The following is a 19,612-nucleotide window of genomic DNA, read 5'->3' as shown; positions in this document are numbered from 1 at the left end:
GAACCGGAACCAAAACCGAACCAAAATTGTTTGGTTCCTTTATGGATCCTAAATAGTAAATTCTATAACCGACCGAACCGGAACCGAACTAGAACCGAAGGGATACCCGAACGCCTAGGCCTAACACCAGCTGTTACCGAGATCAAATCCATGATTACATCGGATTCACACGACATGATTATATAGTAGCCCTTGCATTAGCATCTACTCTCTCTGTTCCTAAAAGTTTGATGTTCTAGTGTTTTGGTTTGTTCCACAAAGATTGATTTTCTATATTTTTTTTTTATTTTTAGTTTATTTTTGTAGATTTCAAGACGTAATAATTAACTGTTTCAGATTACTATTGGTTCATAGGTTATTAAAAATGTTTAATAAAAATAAATAATTAAACAATGATTGTTTCTTAAAATATGTGAAATCTCTAGAAAATCAATCTTTTAGGAACAGAGGGAGTATATGACTATATGACTATATATCACGTGCCATTCAGAGCTTTCTCTCTATAATTCATCAAATCATGTTATTTATAAGTTAATGCAATTTACGAAAAGTTTACAGTTATAACTTCTAACACAAAAGCCTAACGAAAAGTTAAATATCTAATAGTTTTATTATAGAAGCGAAAAAAGTCTAATACAAAACTCAACGGATAAATCCAAAATAATGCTACGATTAAATAGTTAATTATAATTTTTATATTTATTGGTCAAAATAAAATACTTTCTCCGTTTCATAATATAAGTCGTTTTAGAAAAAAATTTTTGTTTCACAATATAAGTCGTTTTCAAGTTCCTAGGCAAATTATATACTCTCTCTCTTTCAAAATATAAGACGTTTTAGTTAAAAACACGCAGATTAAAGAAAATATCCATTTTTAAAAAGTTCAACCAATCATTAATGAGAATGCATAATATAAATAATCAGAAATATTAAATTAATATATAATTTGCATAAAAACTTGAAAACGTCTTACATTTTGAAACAAAAATAATACCTCAAAACGGCTTACATTTTAAAACGGAGGGAGTATTACTTTAATATTTTTTAATTATTTATATTATGCAGTCTCTTTCGTGATTGACTGAACTTTCTAAAAGTAGATCTTCTTAATCTGTGTGTTTAAAACTAAAATCATTTATATTATGAAACGGAGAGAGTAGTTAATTATAATCATGAGTTGTAAATACTTTAGAGACAGATTCAATCGACTGCAATATTTTGATATATATATATATATATCTCTTTTTAAAAAACAATCATATATATATATATATATATATATATATATATATATATATATATATTTTATCATTCAATATGTATTCTTGAAACATACATTTCTTATTGTAAATGAAAACTAAAACATGGCTTTTCAACTTCTCTCTGTTTCAAAATATATGATGTTTTAGGGATTTATTTTTGTTTCAAAACATAAGATGTTTTACAATTTTATATGCAAATTTTAAATACATTTGATATATTATGACCATCTGTATTGTAGTCTTTATTATTATTGGTTGAATTTTTAAAAATTAAACATTAAATGATAGTTTTTAAGAGAAAAATAAATTTCTTAAAGTGTGTGTTTTTAACTCAAACATCCAATATTTTGAAACAGAGAGTAGCAAATAAGTCCAACATGTCTAATGTCACTGTTCAATTAAATTTTTTTTTTTTTTTTTGATAATGTTAAACATTTTATATATTTTTTCTAAACGAATTATGTCGCATTAAATTCCTTAAGTAGTCTATATCATTGATCCTATACGTAAAAAAAACACTGCTTGCTAACAAAAATGTAGAAAAAAATACTACCGACAATCTACAAAAAGTAAAGTTCATACTTTGCACACACACCTTTAATGGCATGACATGTTAAACCATCAATGGAGATAGATTTCTCACTAAAGTACAAGATGCAATCTTTTGAGTATTAAAAAGAAGAATAAAGAGCTCTAACAATTATCAACCAAACAAAAAAAAAGAACTCTTACAATATTTAAGAATTTTATTTCCAAAAGTAAACCTTTTCATAAAAGATTTTGTTCAACTAGAAAAAGAAACCAATGATACTGTTTCTGAAAACTCTGAGAGAATTCATTCTCTCATTTATGAAAAAGCTCTAACTTCTTTCTGCTACCAACTGTCTTCATTTCCTCTTCTCTCTCTTTCTCTAGTATTTCAGAATTTCCCAATTAAAAAAAGATAGTGTTGTCATAATCAGAGGTAGGGGAAGCTTAATATTATATATTAATACATGACAAATCCTCCTTTGTCTTGTTTTTATGTCCTTTGGTCTCTCGTGTTCTTGAGAAGCACCACAAAGTCACTTTTTCTATCTTCAGATCTCTCCTTAATATTGTCTTCAACTGTTTCTTGCATGAGTACCCAAAAGTAACTTCAGTGAGATTTTCTTTTTCTGGAGGCAGATTTTGTTGTTTAGCTCTCTTCAATGGGTCTTGGTTTTTGGGGTTATGCATTGATTCTTTCTCTGTTCTTGAACCAATTTCATTGCCAAGAACCAAACACAGATGGTTTCTTTGTTTCTGAATTCTTCAAAGAAATGAGTTTAAGCTCTGCTCAAGGTTATAACTTCTCTGCTCCTTTTTGTTCATGGCAAGGTTTGTTCTGTGATTCCATGAATGAGCATGTGATTGTGTTAATTGCTTCTGGAATGAGTTTATCTGGTCAAATCCCTGATAACACCATTGGTAAACTCAGCAAGCTTCAATCTTTGGATCTCAGCAACAACAAAATCTCTGCTTTACCATCTGATTTCTGGAGTTTGAACACTTTGAAGAATCTTAACCTCTCTTTCAACAAGATCTCTGGGTCTTTCCCTAGCAATGTTGGCAATTTTGGGCAGCTTGAGTCACTTGATATCTCTCACAACAACTTCTCTGGTGCAATCCCTGAAGCTGTAGATTCTCTTGTTAGCTTGAGAGTCTTGAATCTTGATCACAATGTGTTTCAGATGTCGATTCCACGAGGGCTTCTTGGTTGCCATTCTCTGGTTTCTATTGATCTATCCTCTAACCAGCTTGAAGGGTTTCTTCCTGATGGGTTTGGCTCTGCATTTCCAAAGCTTAAAACTTTGAGCCTTGCAGGAAACAAGATTCATGGCAGGGACACTGATTTTGCTGATATGAAATCCATCAGTTCTCTCAACATTTCAGGGAATCAGTTTGAAGGTTCAGTGACAGGTGTATTCAAGGAGACTCTAGAAGTGGCTGATCTCAGCAAAAACCGGTTTCAAGGTCATATCTCCTCTCAGGTAGACTCCAACTGGTTTAGTTTGATTTATCTTGACTTGTCTGAGAATGAGCTCAGTGGAGATATCTTCAAGAATCTGACACTATTAAAGAAGCTTAAGCACTTAAATCTAGCTTGGAATAGGTTCAACAGAGGAATGTTTCCGAGGATTGAGATGATTTCTGGTTTAGAGTATCTTAACTTGTCAAACACAAATCTTTATGGTCACATACCTAGAGAGATCTCAGAGCTGAGTGATTTGAGTACACTTGATGTTTCTGGTAACCATCTTTCAGGACATATCCCAATTTTGAGTATCAAAAACCTCGTAGCTATTGATGTTTCGAGGAACAATTTGTCGGGAGAGATACCGATGTCTATCCTTGAGAAGCTCCCGTGGATGGAGAGATTCAACTTCTCTTTCAACAACTTAACATTTTGTTCCGGAAAGTTTTCAACCGAAACACTGATCAGATCCTTCTTTGGCTCTACAAACAGCTGCCCTATCGCTGCAAACCCGGCGCTCTTCAAGAGAAGAAGATCGGTCACTGGAGGACTCAAGCTGGCTTTGGCAGTGACGCTTTCTACGATGTGTTTACTCATAGGAGCATTGATTTTTGTAGCATTTGGCTGCAGAAGGAGACCCAAATCCGGTGAAGCCAATAATGTCTCATTAAAGTTGGAACAAAGCATTTCAGGTCCATTCTCTTTCCAAACGGATTCTACTACATGGGTGGCTGATGTGAAGCAAGCAAATGCAGTTCCTGTGGTTATCTTTGAGAAGCCATTGTTGAACATAACGTTTTCGGATCTCTTGTCTGCGACTTCCAACTTCGACAGAGACACTCTCTTAGCAGACGGTAAATTTGGTCCTGTTTACAGAGGTTTCCTCCCCGGTGGGATTCATGTAGCTGTAAAAGTTTTGGTCCACGGCTCAACTCTTAGTGACCAAGAAGCAGCTAGAGAGCTCGAGTTTCTTGGAAGGATAAAGCACCCAAATCTTGTTCCATTAACTGGATATTGCATAGCCGGTGATCAAAGGATAGCCATTTACGAGTACATGGAAAACGGTAACTTACAAAACCTGCTTCATGATCTGCCATTTGGAGTTCAGACAACAGATGATTGGACCACAGATACATGGGAAGAAGAAACTGACAATGGAATCCAAAACATAGGGACTGAAGGCCCAGTGGCGACATGGCGGTTTAGGCACATGATAGCCCTTGGAACTGCCCGAGCATTGGCATTCCTTCACCACGGTTGTTCACCGCCGATGATCCATAGGGATGTGAAAGCTAGTAGTGTTTATCTTGACCACAACTGGGAACCAAGATTATCTGATTTCGGTTTAGCCAAAGTCTTTGGAAACGGCTTGGACGATGAGATTACTCATGGCTCACCCGGTTATCTCCCTCCTGAGTTCTTGCAACCCGAACACGAGCTGCCAACACCGAAATCGGATGTCTACTGCTTTGGAGTTGTTCTGTTTGAACTCATGACAGGGAAAAAGCCGATTGAAGATGATTATCTTGATGAGAAAGATACCAACTTGGTGATTTGGGTTAGAAGTTTGGTTAGGAAGAATCAAGGATCAAAAGCTATTGATCCAAAAATACAAGAGACAGGCTCAGAAGATCAGATGGAAGAAGCTCTCAAGATCGGATACCTCTGCACAGCTGATCTTCCTTCAAAGCGGCCAAGTATGCAGCAAGTAGTTGGTCTTCTTAAAGATATTGAACCGAAGCCTAACCAATGAAACTTCACTTTCTGAATCTCTGCAAAAATGTTCTCTTTCCCTTGAAAGTTTTATTTCTTTGCCTTTTTTTCAATGTTTTGCTCTTTTCCATGGTTGTTCCAAGTTTACCGATTGTATATATAAGCTTGTTTGCGTTTACCTCTATCTCAAATGTTCTTGCTTCATAAAAAAACTTGTTATACACAAAGAGAATAAGACACTGCAGCTACAACTTGACCCGGAGCATAATCTTATATTACACGAATGGTATTTGATCACATTCAAGGAATGGAGACAGTGGAAAAGGTTGCATATTAGGATGAAGAGGAAGCTTGAGTACTTGAGTTTGAGCTCGAGCTCCCGTAGATATAAGAGCTGAATCCCCAGAACGTAAGGACCAAAGACAGGATTTTGAAGCCACTCATTGGATCATGCATCAATATAACAGCGGCTATGCTCGTGATGGGAACTCTCACGGCGTTAAGGACTCCTGCCATGACTGTGGATGCCAGAAACAAGACCGCGGTCGCCCCAAGAACACCCAATTGAAATGTGACTGCACTCCAGACAAGAACCTGAGTGTACAGAGACTCGCCACCTTTGAAACTCTTAGCTTCCTGACTCATCCCTTGGAAATCGTTGCTCACAACCATCCCAAGAGTGGTAAACGCGAAAGCTATGAGCGAAACCATGACTTGCTGCTCCAAAGCAACATGAAAGGACCTTCTTCCAAGCAGTTTCACAAAGAGAAGCTCGGATAACGCGAAAATGAGCCCGTGAAGCGCAGATCCCATTATGTCCCAAAAGAAACCTGCAAAGTATTGGCTGTTGCTTATATAACTATACCGATCAGAGCTTGAATCCAGCGCTATTATAGCCATAGCACCGGTTATTATCACAATGGAGTTGATAACAGAAGCATTCAGCGGGTTTTTAACAATGAGATAGCCAAACAAAGCAGAGAAGGCAAGCGACGAAGATGCTAGTAGAGAAGAAGTCGATGCAGGGAGATACGCATAGGCATAAGCATACATAAGGTTATCTGCAGCACTCAAGAAACCAAGCACGACATAAGAGAGAACAAGCTTTGCATTGAGAGGTGTTGGTTTAATCTTTTGAAAGATATATGTAGGAAGTAAAATGAGACAAGTGATTGGCCATCCAGCAACAGCAACCCAAGAGATTATCCATTTACTTTTACCACCATTGGAAAAGTAAAGACGAGACAGTAAACTAGAAGCCGGGAAAGCTATGAGCATTGCCGCACCACTGAAGAGCAAGAGTATCCAATGTGAAAAGGGCTTTGCTTCGTAAGCTTCTCGTGTCGATTTCTTGACATTAGACATCCAATTTGAATATGAAAATGAAACAGATGGGCGTTCTGTTGTTTCATCCATTAGTAGTCCTGAAACATCAAATTTTTGATCAGAATTCTGCAAAACACTATTCACTATGTACCAAAGATTCAAAGAAACCCATGAAGAAACAATCGATGAAGGCTTCTAGAATCCAAACACTATCTGAATCTAACAGTAAAAATCAAAACTTTTTGGAATTTCTGGAATGAATCTAGACCAAAATCGTCTCATGTTATCAACCAAATCATAAAAATCTCAGCTTTTATCAGATTGTTCTGATCTTAACTCAGCCCTAAGTAGAGAAAACAGAATTGTTCAACAAGGAAACCACAAGATTGTTTACAAAGAACAAAAGTATTCAAATTTAGTGAAGTTTTTGAGGATTAGAATCAAATTCATCACGTAATACCCAAAATTGAGAAAGAAAAAACAGAGTAATAAAAACCCTAAATTTTGAGAGTTAAGAGTACTCACTGACTGATAAATTTGACTGGGGATTATCGTCTTTGAAACTTGTCATTTTTTTAAAAAACTCTTTTCTTTTTTTAAGTCGCAATTCTTCCGGTGAAGAAAAACTGTGCATGCGATTAGGCCTCATGAGTCATGAGCTTTAGGAGTCCACGGATGCATAGCCGTAGGATTCGCTAACTGGCTATTAACGGCTGAGATCTTGAGTTTGTAATTCATTGCAAATTTGCAATAACAATCAACTATGACCACTTACCTACTTTTCTGGCACGTTTTTGGACTATTTGCCATATTGTTCTTAATGTTGAGATAATTGTGTGAGAGACATCAGATGTTGGGCTAATAAAATTTTCGATATTATGATAATGATAATATTTAGCTACATGTTCATACACTTTTATAAAGTTATATATAGAATTATATAGTGCTAAATTTATTAATAAATATCTATGCAATTAGGTTAGTGGTTTAAATTTTTTAATTTTCGTCTATATGTTTCCGTTATAAATTCAAATTAAAGTCGGTCACATTTAATAATTGTCATTTCGATCTATCTGTTGCAGCGTCAAAATCAATTTAACTGTTGAACATTTATTAAATATCAAATTTTTCTCTCCTTCCCCACGCCCATAAACAAAACATGCAATGTTTTTTTTGTAATAGCAAATCCATACCTGTTTTCAACCATTATTTAGGCTTCGCCAGAGACAAATTCATATATTTACAATAATATATTTGCATCAACAATCCAAAATTAATATAATGTAATAATTTTGCTTTTCGAGATTAATGTAACCTAAATTTAAGCTCAAGCAAATGTATTTTTCTAAATGATTTTTTGTTGTTTGTTTTTGGTATATGAAATTCTCTAAAGTTAAATGTTTAGATATTAATTAATTATGATTTTGCGGATAAGGATAACGGGTGGGGTATTCAACGAGTCCGCTCATTTTACCGAATACATGCTTTTTGGGTATCCATTTTTTTGCAGATGAAGTATGAGTATTTTATTTTAGTATCTGTAAGTAGGAGTCGGATCGTGTAACAGGTATTCCAAATTTTGAGAGTACTCACTCCATGCCCGGTCCTAGTTGTTGTTACTAAAACATTTTTACATATGTCAAAAAAGCAGATTTAAATTAAGGGAATACGGATAATGTGGTATTTTATTCTTGATTAATTTTGTTTAATTTTTATTTACCTTTTAAATGAAATGTGATGGTATATTATATTTCATGTACTTAAAAGCATAAATATTAGGGAGACTCACAAAAATGTCCATTTTTCAATACTTATTTTCAAAAATGCCCCATTTGGCTGTCCATTTTAAAAATACTTATTTTTATGTACAAAATGACTAAATTACCTTTCTTTTAATAAAAGATATCACAAATATATAAGGAAATATAACAAAATTAGGTCCACAAAATACAAAATATTTTTTGGCGGGAAAAGTGATCCTGCAATTTTTCCCGCCAAAACACTTGTAAAAACATGTAAAACCTTTAAAATACCTTGTAAAATTTTCCCGTAAAATTTTTTCCCGCCAACTGAAATGAATGGGCAACTGAAATGAATGAGGATCAGGAGCCCACGTCTATACTAGAGTGCACTCAAACACCTGATTGATTAAAATGGTACAAGACCATAAAACGTGGATCTAAGAATCATTAAGAAGAAGAATGTGTTTGGTCCAATACAAAGGACACCATTCAATGTAAAGCCAATGGGACAAATGAGTCTTTGTGATTGTGTGAAATAAACATAGTGAAAGCGTAATATATCAGACACGGCTTGTCGCACAAGGATTCACACAAAGACCAGAAATAGAGGAGATATTCTCCCCTGTGGTGGATTCTAAGACATTTAAATCTTTGCTAAGTCTGGCTATATAAAAGAGAAAGATTTGCGGCTAATGGATGTAATGCCTGCATATTTATATAAGTCCACTGGATAATATATGAGATTACCAGAGGGTATTGAGCTCAAAGATAAGAAAGATCTCGAGAACAGCACTGCATAAGGCTGGACAAATCCTTATATGGACTGAAACAAAGCGGACATATGTGGTATAACCGGTTAAGTGAATATCTCATCAGAGAAGGCTATAAAAACGATCCGATCAGTCCATGTATTTTTATCAAGAAGTTTGCAAACAAAGGATTTGTAATCATAGAAGTGTATATGAATGATTTAAACCTCTGGGTAATCGCCCAAACAGTTGAGTATATCTAAAGAAAGAATCTCAAATGAAAGACCTAGGCAATAATTAAGTTCTGTTTGGGATTACAACCTGAGTACGTGAATAATGGAATCCTTGTGCATCAAATGGCATACACTGAAAGAGTACTCAAGGACCAGGCCCGCCCATTGACCAGGCCCAATGGTGGTGAGAAGCCTCAGATTGGATAGTGATCCACTCAGTCCGGAAATGCCATACTTCAGTGCCATAGGAGTTCTAATGAATTTTGCTAGACACACTAGACCAAACATTTGTTTTGCCGTGAGTCCCCTGTCTAAATTTAGTTCATGATCAACCCAAAGGCACTGGAAAGGTTTAAAGGAAGGTTTGGTTAAATTTTAAAGTTTATTCTTCCTGCGTTGTTTACTTGGGTTTATTCTATACTGATCTAACCAAAGAAGATCCAGTTTGCTTTGGTTTAGTTTGATTTGCTGATGTAGGTTATTCATAAGATCAGATTATGGCATGGTCATTATTCCAAGGGTACGTAGGCAGCCTTCCTTAAGGCGCAACTACTACTACTACTACTACTACTACTACATCAAAGACCATCATATTTGAAGACAACACAGCCTGTATTGCTCAACTAAAGGATGGCTATATCAAAGGGGATCGAACGAAGCATATTCTGCCTAAGTTCATCTTCACTCATGAATTACAGAAGGACGGTCAGGTCAAAGTTCAACAGATCCGGTCAAGTGAGAATTCAGCCGACCTATTCACCAAATCATTGCCGACTTCAACGTTCCGGAAGCTCATTCATCAGATCGGGATGCGCGGACTTAAGGATCTACAGTGATGCTCAAATCAGGGGGAGTAATGCGTGTTGTACTCTTTTTCCTTCACCATGGTTTTGTCCCACTGGGTTTTCCTGGTAAGGTTTTAATGAGGCAACATTCCCCAGCGCATTATAGAGATCCCGGTTTAGTATCGGGCACGGTTATGTCTTCCAAGGGGGAGTGTTATAAACCATATGGATGGACTCCATAACCGGCCCATGGTCCATTAGGGTTTTACCTTATTCTCTGTATCCTGCTATTATCCTTGTATATATATCCCTTATACTATTAATGAAAGACACAGTTCACAACAGTATATATATCCTGTTTAAATATAATTTTAAAATTTCTATTTTATTTATATGCCTGTATTTATATTTATTTTAATATATATATATATATATATATTTATATTTTTAATTTTTTAAAGGCTGTAAGTTAAAGCTTTTTTGTTGAATTTGTTAAAACAATAGCGTATCCGTGGGATATCATATAGTTCTCTTCAATCATTCATATTCGTCGTTTGTTATTATGTTCCAATTACCTTTAGAAATCGGTATCTGTTATCTGTTTCTAGTGTTGTTTAATTGGGCCTGTTGCCCGCGTGCGTAAACTGGTTATAATAACAATAATGGCCCATGACCTGTTTATATTCACTCTAAATTAATTGGGTTTACCGGTTTAGGTTAGTGGGCTGTGTGGGTTTCGATCACAATTAAATTAAATGGGTAGCCCATTTCTCCATGTGACTCTCTGTTCATTTCTGTCTTTGCCTCTAAGCGTTCCCAGGTAATTTTATTTTGAAAGTCAATTTAACTATATTATATTATTCTTTTTAGGTAGTTTTCGGATTTGTATTTGTTATTGTTTGATGCTTAATTTATTATGTCAATGTTTGATTATCCTTCTATTTTTGTCATTTGAAAACAATATTCTCAGTTTGTCGATTGGTTTATGATTTTAGCAATTTGATTAATTTTCATTTTATGTAGGAGTTTTTGCAAAAATGCCCTTTTTTCAATGTCACTTTTCAAAAATACCCCTTCTTTAAAACCTTATAAAAAATGCTCTTAAAAATATAAGATTTACCCAAATATGTATGTAACATTATTAAAACATACACAAACTACATTTCTATGTATCTAAAATCTTATAAATACTTTATAAATACCTTATAAATGCATTTTAAATACCTTTAAAAACCTTTAAAATATCTTGTAAAACCTTTGAAAAACCTTAAAAATCCTTTAAAATAACTTGTAAAACCTTTAAAAACACCTTATAAAACCTTATAAATACTTGGATCGAGTCTTCAAGTAGTAGTTACAATCCATAAGTACCTTATAAACCTAATAAAACTTTATAAAAATTTCAGATTTAAAAAGGGGCATTTTTGAAAATGGACATCTAAAAGGGACATTTTTGAAAAGGGGCACACCAAAAGGGGCATTTTTAACAATTTCTCTTTTTTGTATTGTTGTATTAATCGAATTCTAGTTAGAGGAGAGGTTGTAGTGTAATTTTAGTATGTCAGCTGTACCATTTTATTGTTATTTTTTGTTCAATTAATCATTGTTCATATATCGACGTTTTTTGTATTTCTTTTTTCCATTTGATATATTAAATAATAGTGTTATCATTTTTAAAAAAAATAAATTAATTTTTCTTAATTTATAATGTTTTTCCAATTAATTTCATTTCTAATAGTTGTTTAGCCATATTATTTTTTCAATTAAATATAATGCATTGGTAGTTTACTTATTAATTGTCTGTTTAATTGTTTTTTTCATTTGATATTTGTAGGTAATGTTTTTTTTTTTAATTTTGGGGGATAAAATAATTACAATGATTCAAGGGGAGTATATAATCTTTTGATATCGGATTACACTTATTCTTCTTATTATGTGGCTTCTAACTATTCTTCTTGTCCTAGCTAGTCTCCATCCTGTGGAATAAGCGTTCAGTCATTCTTGATCTCCATTTTAAAAAATATGTGGGATTTAGTGTTGTTTATGTGTTTGATTTCACTTGCTTACCTTTTAGTTTGGTGGTTTGTTCTGAGCCCATCCTTTCTTTGCGTCCTCATCTCTCAACCTCTTGTTTGTTTCACGTTGACTGCAGTTTAGTTAAGTTTCAATTTATTATTACTAATCGGGAAAGTAGTTTATTTTTTAAAAACCAAATATCATACCTTGTCCACATTGTTAAATAATATTATTGAATATTTCCTTGTAGACAATGTTGGTGATTCCTTTCGTTGATGGCTGGTTAACTTCCCCACTCCAGATTTTCAATCCTTCCATCGATGTTACTCTTGACAAAGCGACATAAAGCTGTCCATGACTAAATACTGGCTTAGGTAGATACAATCCTACCTTCTCTAGACTTTGGCCTTGACTTTTATTGATTGTCATGGAATAGCAGACACGGACAGGAAATTGACGCCTCCTCATTTTATATGGACATTTTGTATCAGCTGTTGTCATTATTATCCTTGGTATAAGGATTTTTTTCCCGACATTTGTTCCTGTAAGTATCTCTGCTTCTAGAACTCTTTCTCCTAACCGTGTTATCAACAATCTAGTTCCATTACATAATCCTTCTTTTTGGTTTATGTTTCTCATTAGTATTACTAGAGCATTTAACTTCAGTTGTAGCTGATGATTTGGTAGACCTGAGCATTTAAGACTGTTTAGATACTCTGGTGTGTAAAAAGTGTTTGCATGTTCAACGTCAGTATCATCAGTAGATATACTGTCTGAGCTTAGATATTCTTTCACGTCGCCTTCTAATTTTGATAGGAAATATGTATTTAACTCATCTACTGTTTCATTTCTAGGAGTTAGAATTGCTCTTCCCTGTAGGTATTTCCGATTTTTGAAAGAAGTAGCAAACTGTGTGTAGGTACTATTGAATATCTCTTCTCTAGGGTCATCTTGTGTAGATAACAAAAGATCGTTGCTTACTTCTATTTCATCAATATCATCTCCTGGTGATTTCGATGAGGTTGGTTTCTTGGCGACTCCGTCTCCAACATTCAATATCCATTTTGCAAAGGTTATTTCTTCTTCTTTTAGGCGCATGTTTTTTCCCAGAACACACACATTGCGTCTATCCCAAAGGTATGACCGATTAATTGTTGCTAGTACTGTATCTTGTCTACTTCCTTGTGGAATTACAGGCAGTATTTGTCTAAAGTCTCCTCCTAACAACACCGTGATCCCGCCAAAACAAAGCTGAAGAAGAGTGAGAGGGCAATCGGTAAAGAAGAGAAAGCACCTAAACAAGTTCAGAAAGTGAGTAATTAGATGATATGATTTTCTACACGTGTAAAATGTTTTGCCCTTTTTTTTTTCCCCGGGGATCTAATTTTATATGATTTATATCTTCTATGCAGAATGTTGGTGACGACTCTGTAATAGTGGACTTATGGGCTGATGATAGTAAAGGTTTGCTTACTCATTTATTCTACTTTTTAGTTTCTTCTTTATTTTTTTTTTCCAATGGCATGAAGTAACGTTTACTTTGACCAAAAAATAACTTGCAGGAGAAGATGAGAGCAATCCTAGAAAGGTAATGTGTGGACTTAAAAGATTGAAAATATATGGACTTACATCTGTAAACTTGTTCTTCGTGAATCTATCAATCTCTTGCTATGTTCACCATACACTTTACGACGCCTACACTTTTAGCCTTGTTTTGATTAGCCAAATCGTGTGCCATTCTATTTTCAATTTCACGCTTAGCTCTAGATAAGATAAGATGAGAACTTTGGCTATTTGGAAATACATATGGGCTATATGTCTTGGGCTATAGCCCATTTGGCATTCATAATTAGATGATGATGTGTAAAAAATTAAAGCTGACTCATATTAACGAAATGTTTTGATTGGATGTCTAGAAAGCTGATGTGTCAGCTCCACAATAGCTAAAAATGCTGACGTGTCACTCTCCTGGAGAGAGTTAGCCTCCTTTTAAGTATTTGATGAGTATCTTAAATTCGCATTAATTCTTGTTTCAACTTATTTTTAATATTTTATTGCATCCGAATTTTTAGTATTATTTTTTAAACATAATAATTACTATTTTTTTATTTTTAACTAATTCTAAAAAAATATTTTATATAATGAAAGAAATCTTATACTTTCATAGAAAATTAAAATGTTACGAAATTAGGAAACTCTCATTTATTAATTTATCGATAAATTAATAGAATTTTATGATTCGACAATATTACTTTATAGAGGTTTTACTGAACTTAAACCATTAGCTAACACACTATACTATTATCTACTAATATTTTGAGTTAAGACTACAAAACATTATCAAAGAAATCCTAAACAAATATGAGAAAACCAATAAAAATAATTTCATTGAAGAAAATAAACATATAATCATAAAATAAAGTTAGTATTGGTACAAACTACAATTGCATATGCACAGTTGATAATAAATGTATCATTGATCTTTAGAATGAAAAATGTATAGTTTACATTAATTATTTGGTGGATACATAAAAAATATTGGAGTGATGACGTGGCATTCATATGAAAAAAGTTTTATATGTATGATTACTAATTAGCAACCTAATGGCATGTTTCTACTACATATTGAAATCATTTCCGACTATTTGTTCTACCGCGCTTACGATTACCTCCAACTAATAACTCTAAAACAATTGTTTTACCGGCGAGGTTGCAAGATCGTTGGCTAGACGAACCACATAGGCAGAGCATCGGACGATGTTTTGCTTGTGTTGGGACAAAGTCTCCAAGACCTGAATAGAGAGTTGGTCGGAGAATACACATTAGAAGTGAACAAATATTGTTGGAGCCGATACTGAAATCCAAGCATTGTGCATGTACTCTTCCATATTTGGTTTGTAACCTCTTTTGTACTAAATATGCTTTGCAGAGATCTGTCCACTAAATTTAAGATAATTGGAAAAGAAGGATTTTTACTATTAGTTACAACATGAAAGATTATATATGTAAGAATGGTTGCTCTGTTTTATTAAATTTGTCAACTAAGTTTATAATTTCAAAAATTGTAATTTTTAATAGAGATATTCTTTTACCTTTTTATTTTTTTAAAATCAAAAGTTATTTTATTTGTAAATATATTTCCACGAAATTTAACATTATAAGGCGAAATATATAGTAGAGTGACACTTTTCTATTGAGAGACATGTACCTTCAATTTTAATATTCATGCCGTTTTAGTTAATCATTTTTTAAAAAAGAAAAAAAAAATACTTACAGATTTTTTAAGGAATGGGATCATGTTTATATTTTTAGTTTTGAGAACATCACGTCCAATGCTATTGACTTCATTGTACACGACAAGAAAACACAACCTCATGTACTCGGGAAGTTCATCAAGGCGATTTACATCCCAACTGCAACATATTTTATATAGACAATTATATTCAATCAGTAATCTATAAAATAACGAGAAATTGAAGTAGAGAAATAAAGTATTACTTTTCAACCGCGACAGTGAGAAGTTGAAGTTCTTCATATACATTTACTTTAGTCTATTAGACTATATAGAGCATCATCAAGAAGATGAAGATAACGGTAGCTCATAACAGAGTATTCAACATTGTGTTGTTGACCGTTAAGTCCAAGCGGACGTTAATCATGAAAGCTATATATACTGTTGTACAACCACATTATACATTTAATGAGAATGTTAGTAAAGTTCTAATATGGTATCAGAGCACATAAAGTTCTCATTCAAAAGTTTGTTGCGATAGTTTTCGGGAAAATCAAAATTTTCTCGAGAAAATTCTCTGTTTTCTTCAAAGTTTCTTCTTCATTTTTTTTCCGATTTCTCTTCCGATTTCACTTCAGCTTGTCGTGTTCATCTTTCTCATCGTCGAGCATCATCTCTAATGGCGAAGAAAGGAACCAAGCAGCTCAGAAATCGCTCTATGATTCAGGAATCCGATGAAGATTTACCGATTAATCAACGATCAGCTTTGAGGAGTGATAGATCTGTTTCGGTTACTTTCGAGAATCGTCTTCCCGCAGATTCTGATTCGATCGATAGTCATCACAATCCTTATTACTTACACTCCTCCGATCATCCTGGTATGTCAATCGTAATTGAGATTCTCACCGGAGAAAATTATAATTCATGGCTTGTTACTATGCAAACTAGTTTAGAGGCAAAGAATAAGATTAGCTTCGTCGATGGATCTCTTCCACGACCTCTTGAAACTGATCCTTTGTTTAAGATCTGGACTCGCTGTAACAGCATGGTAAAAGCTTGGATTCTCAATGTGGTTTCTAAGCATATATACTCTAGCATTCTGTATTATCCAGATGCGTCAGTGATATGGAATGATCTCTATAAACGTTATCATAAGAGTAATTTTCCGCAGATTTACAACTTAGAACAAGAAATCAGTTCTTTGCGTCAAGGTTCTATGTCTGTTTCTGAATACTACACTAAGAAGATAACTCTATGGGAACGATTAGCTTGCACTAAGAATCTGATGGAGAATGGAGGTTGTCGTTGTTCACAGGTTTTGAAACTAATTGATGATCATGAGACTACACGTATTACTCAATTTTTGATGGGACTGAATGATGAATTTGCAAACATCAGAGGTCAAATTCTGAACATGAAGCCTCGTCCTAGTCTTTCTGATATGTATAATATGTTGGAGTCTGATGAATCTCAACGTCAACGTGTTATTGCAAGTCCTACACCATCAGCTTTTCAAGTGAAAGCTCTAGTCACTCAGCAAGGATTTCAGAAATCTAGAGCTATGTGTACACATTGTGGTATGAGTGGACATACTGCTGACAAATGTTACAAGGTTGTGGGTTATCCTCTTAGATGGAAACCTAAGAGTCAGCGTATGCATGGAAATCAACATCCTTCTGCTCACTTAGCTCTCACTGATTCGATGTCTGATATTGATAAGGGAGTGGCTCTCTCCAATGAGCAGATTCAGCACTTGGTCTCTTATCTCAGTTCTAAACTTCAGCCTCAGATGAATGTATCTTCTAACACTGCCAAAATTACTGAGATCACTCCAAGTTCTGAAGCTTCTACCTCGGGGCCAAAGCCTACTATATGTCAGATAACTGGTACTTTTTACCCTTCAATATTCTCTTCATCTTCTACAGAGAATGCATACTTTTATTCTCTCTCTGATAAGATTGTGAGTTTGAATATATGGGTTATAGACATTGGTGCTACTCACCATGTCACTTATGATAAGGATCTTTATCAACAAATGATCCCTATTCATGATACTGCAGTGAAGTTACCTAATGGTGTTGGCGTGAAAATTGCTGGTTTGGGAACAATCAGACTAAGTGATAGATTGATTCTACACAATGTTCTGTATATTCCCCAGTTTAAATTTCACTTACTCAGTGTGAGTTCATTGACTTCAGATATACATTGTGGTTTTTGGTTTGATTCTTCTGGTTGTGAAATTCAGGATCCTTCACGGGCCTTGATGATTGGAAAAGGTAGACTACAAAACAAGCTATATTTTCTGGATTTGCAGTTTCAACCATCAGAAGACACTAAACCTACCGTATGTGCTATCGTCAAGAACGATTTCAAGACTTGGCATCAAAGATTGGGTCATCTCTCTCATCAAAAGCTACAATCTGTTTCTGGTTCTTTATATGTTTCTTTTCCTAAGACTGTTACTCCAGAGGAGAATCATTGTAAGATCTGTCATTTGGCCAAACAGAAACATTTGCCTTTTGTAAGGAGAAACAACAAGACAAATAAAGCTTTTGATTTGATCCACATTGATACTTGGGGTCCTTTCTCAGTTTCTTCTTATGATGGCTACAAGTATTTTTTGACTATAGTGGACGATCACTCACGTGCAACATGGGTATATCTTCTCAAAAACAAATCAGATGTCATTACTGTCTTACCAGGATTTGTTGCTATGATTGAGACACAATTTTAGGTAAAGATTAAAGGTGTTCGATCTGATAATGCTCCTGAGTTAAATTTTACTCAGTTTTATAAAGAACAAGGGATTATTTCCTACCATTCATGTCCTGAGACACCTCAAAAGAATTCAGTGGTTGAAAGGAAGCATCAACATCTTCTAAATGTTGCAAGAGCTTTAATGTTCCAGTCTCATCTTCCTATTGAATTATGGAGTGAATGCATTATGAATGCAGTTTTCTTAATCAATAGATTGCCTACAGAGCAACTCTCTAATCAGTCACCTTTTGAGATCTTGATGCAGAAACCTCCAAAATATTCAGATTTAAGGACTTTTGGATGTCTTGCTTATGCCTCCACTTCACCACATCAAAGGAACAAGTTTGCTCCAAGGTATAAGGCATGTGTGTTTATTGGCTATCCCACTGGTTATAAAAGATATAAGCTTCTTGACATTGAAACATACAATGTTTTCATATCAAGACATGTTGTCTTTCATGAGGAATTATTTCCCATGGTTAATGGAGAGATTTCACAGCAAATTATGGATTTATTTCCTTTTGTGTCAGATACTGTAGGTGATTTAGCAGTAGGAGATTCTGCTATCATCACAGGGACACATCAGGAATATGAGCAAAATGGTGCAAATGTTGGTAATTCAGCAGTAGGAGATTCTGCTGTTACTATACAGTCACCTGAGGTTAATCCGGATCTTGTGCAAAATAGTATACTAGTTGATGATTTTACAGTAGAAGATTCTGTAACCATCACTAATATTCCTGAGCCAGATCCAATGAATGCAGTTCCTATAGAAGATTTAGAAACTGTTAAAGCTGACTCTCAACATGAGGCATGTGATTTGGTCATTGACCTTACACGGAAATCAAAACCTCCTACATATTTGCAGGATTATCATTGCTATTTTCTCAATGTTGAAATTCCTTATCCTCTATGCAACTACTTGTCTTATGAAAGGATTTTTGGACCTTATCACTTCTTTTTAAGTGCAATCACAGGGGAGTTTGAACCAACAACCTATAATGAAGCTAAGCAGCATTTGGTATGGACCAATGCTATGGGAGAAGAAACTACAGCTCTAGAATCAACTAATACGTGGTCTATTTGCTCTCTTCCAGCAGGCAAACATGTTATCGGTTGCAAATGGGTATACAAGGTTAAATATAATTCTGATGGGACTTTGGAACGACATAAAGCTCGTTTGGTTGCTAAGGGATATACTCAAAAAGAGGGGCTTGATTATGTGGATACATATTCACCTGTTGCTAAGCTCACTTCAGTTAAAATGCTACTTGCCTCTGCTGCAAAGTTGGGATGGTCTTTATCTCAGTTGGATGTGTCTAATGCTTTTCTAAATGGAGATCTCAATGAGGAGATCTACATGAAACTTCCACCAGGATACATTCCGAGACAGGGAGACTCTCTTCCTAACAATGCTGTGTGTAAGCTCAATAAGTCCTTATACGGTCTGAAACAGGCTTCACGCCAATGGTATTTGAAGTTTGCAGAAACTTTAAAAGAACTTCATTTTCAAATGAATCATTCTGATTATACACTTTTCACAAAGGTCAAGGATTCTGTGGTTTTACTGGTTTTGGTATATGTCGATGATATAATCATCTCCAGTAACAATGATGAAGCTGCAGAGGATCTCAAGACTCAACTGAAATCACGTTTCAAGCTTCGTGATTTAGACCCTGCTAAATACTTTCTTGGTCTGGAAATAGCAGGCTCCAGTGCAGGGATTTCAGTCTGTCAACGTAAATATACTCTTGAACTGTTGGATTCTGCTGGTTTATTAGCTTGCAGGCCTTCCTCCATC

At 34.6% G+C, this 19,612-nt stretch overlaps 2 protein-coding genes across 2 annotated transcripts; one reads left to right on the top strand and one right to left on the bottom strand.

The window, feature by feature from the left end:
• Positions 1-2,042: 2,042 nt before the first annotated feature.
• On the top strand, positions 2,043-5,183 carry LOC9314803 (probable LRR receptor-like serine/threonine-protein kinase At2g24230). The gene has a single exon (XM_021028404.1). It carries the CDS (start codon positions 2,453-2,455, stop codon positions 5,009-5,011), a length of 2,559 nt encoding a protein of 852 aa, XP_020884063.1. The 5' UTR covers positions 2,043-2,452; the 3' UTR covers positions 5,012-5,183.
• Positions 5,154-7,053, bottom strand: LOC9314802 (probable purine permease 5). Its single transcript, XM_002878689.2, has 2 exons — positions 6,823-7,053; positions 5,154-6,395 (listed from the first exon to the last, which is right to left on the bottom strand). The coding sequence occupies exons 1-2, from the start codon at positions 6,944-6,946 to the stop codon at positions 5,305-5,307; spliced, it is 1,215 nt and encodes a 404-aa protein (XP_002878735.2). The 5' UTR covers positions 6,947-7,053; the 3' UTR covers positions 5,154-5,304.
• Positions 7,054-19,612: the final 12,559 nt, after the last annotated feature.

Source organism: Arabidopsis lyrata, assembly GCF_000004255.2.
Source record: "Arabidopsis lyrata subsp. lyrata unplaced genomic scaffold ARALYscaffold_4, whole genome shotgun sequence".
Classification (NCBI taxonomy): Eukaryota; Viridiplantae; Streptophyta; class Magnoliopsida; order Brassicales; family Brassicaceae; genus Arabidopsis; species Arabidopsis lyrata.
The sequence above is the reverse complement of the archived record's forward strand: the minus strand, read 5'-3'. Positions and strand labels throughout refer to the sequence as shown.

Coding starts and splice junctions, on each gene's coding strand:
- LOC9314803 (XM_021028404.1), top strand. CDS start 2,453: ATGGGTCTTGGTTTTTGGGGTTATGCATTGATTCTTTCTCTGTTCTTG.
- LOC9314802 (XM_002878689.2), bottom strand. CDS start 6,946: ATGAGGCCTAATCGCATGCACAGTTTTTCTTCACCGGAAGAATTGCGA. Junction 6,396..6,822: donor CCAGTCAAATTTATCAGTCA/GTGAGTACTCTT, acceptor TTGATGTTTCAG/GACTACTAATGGATGAAACA.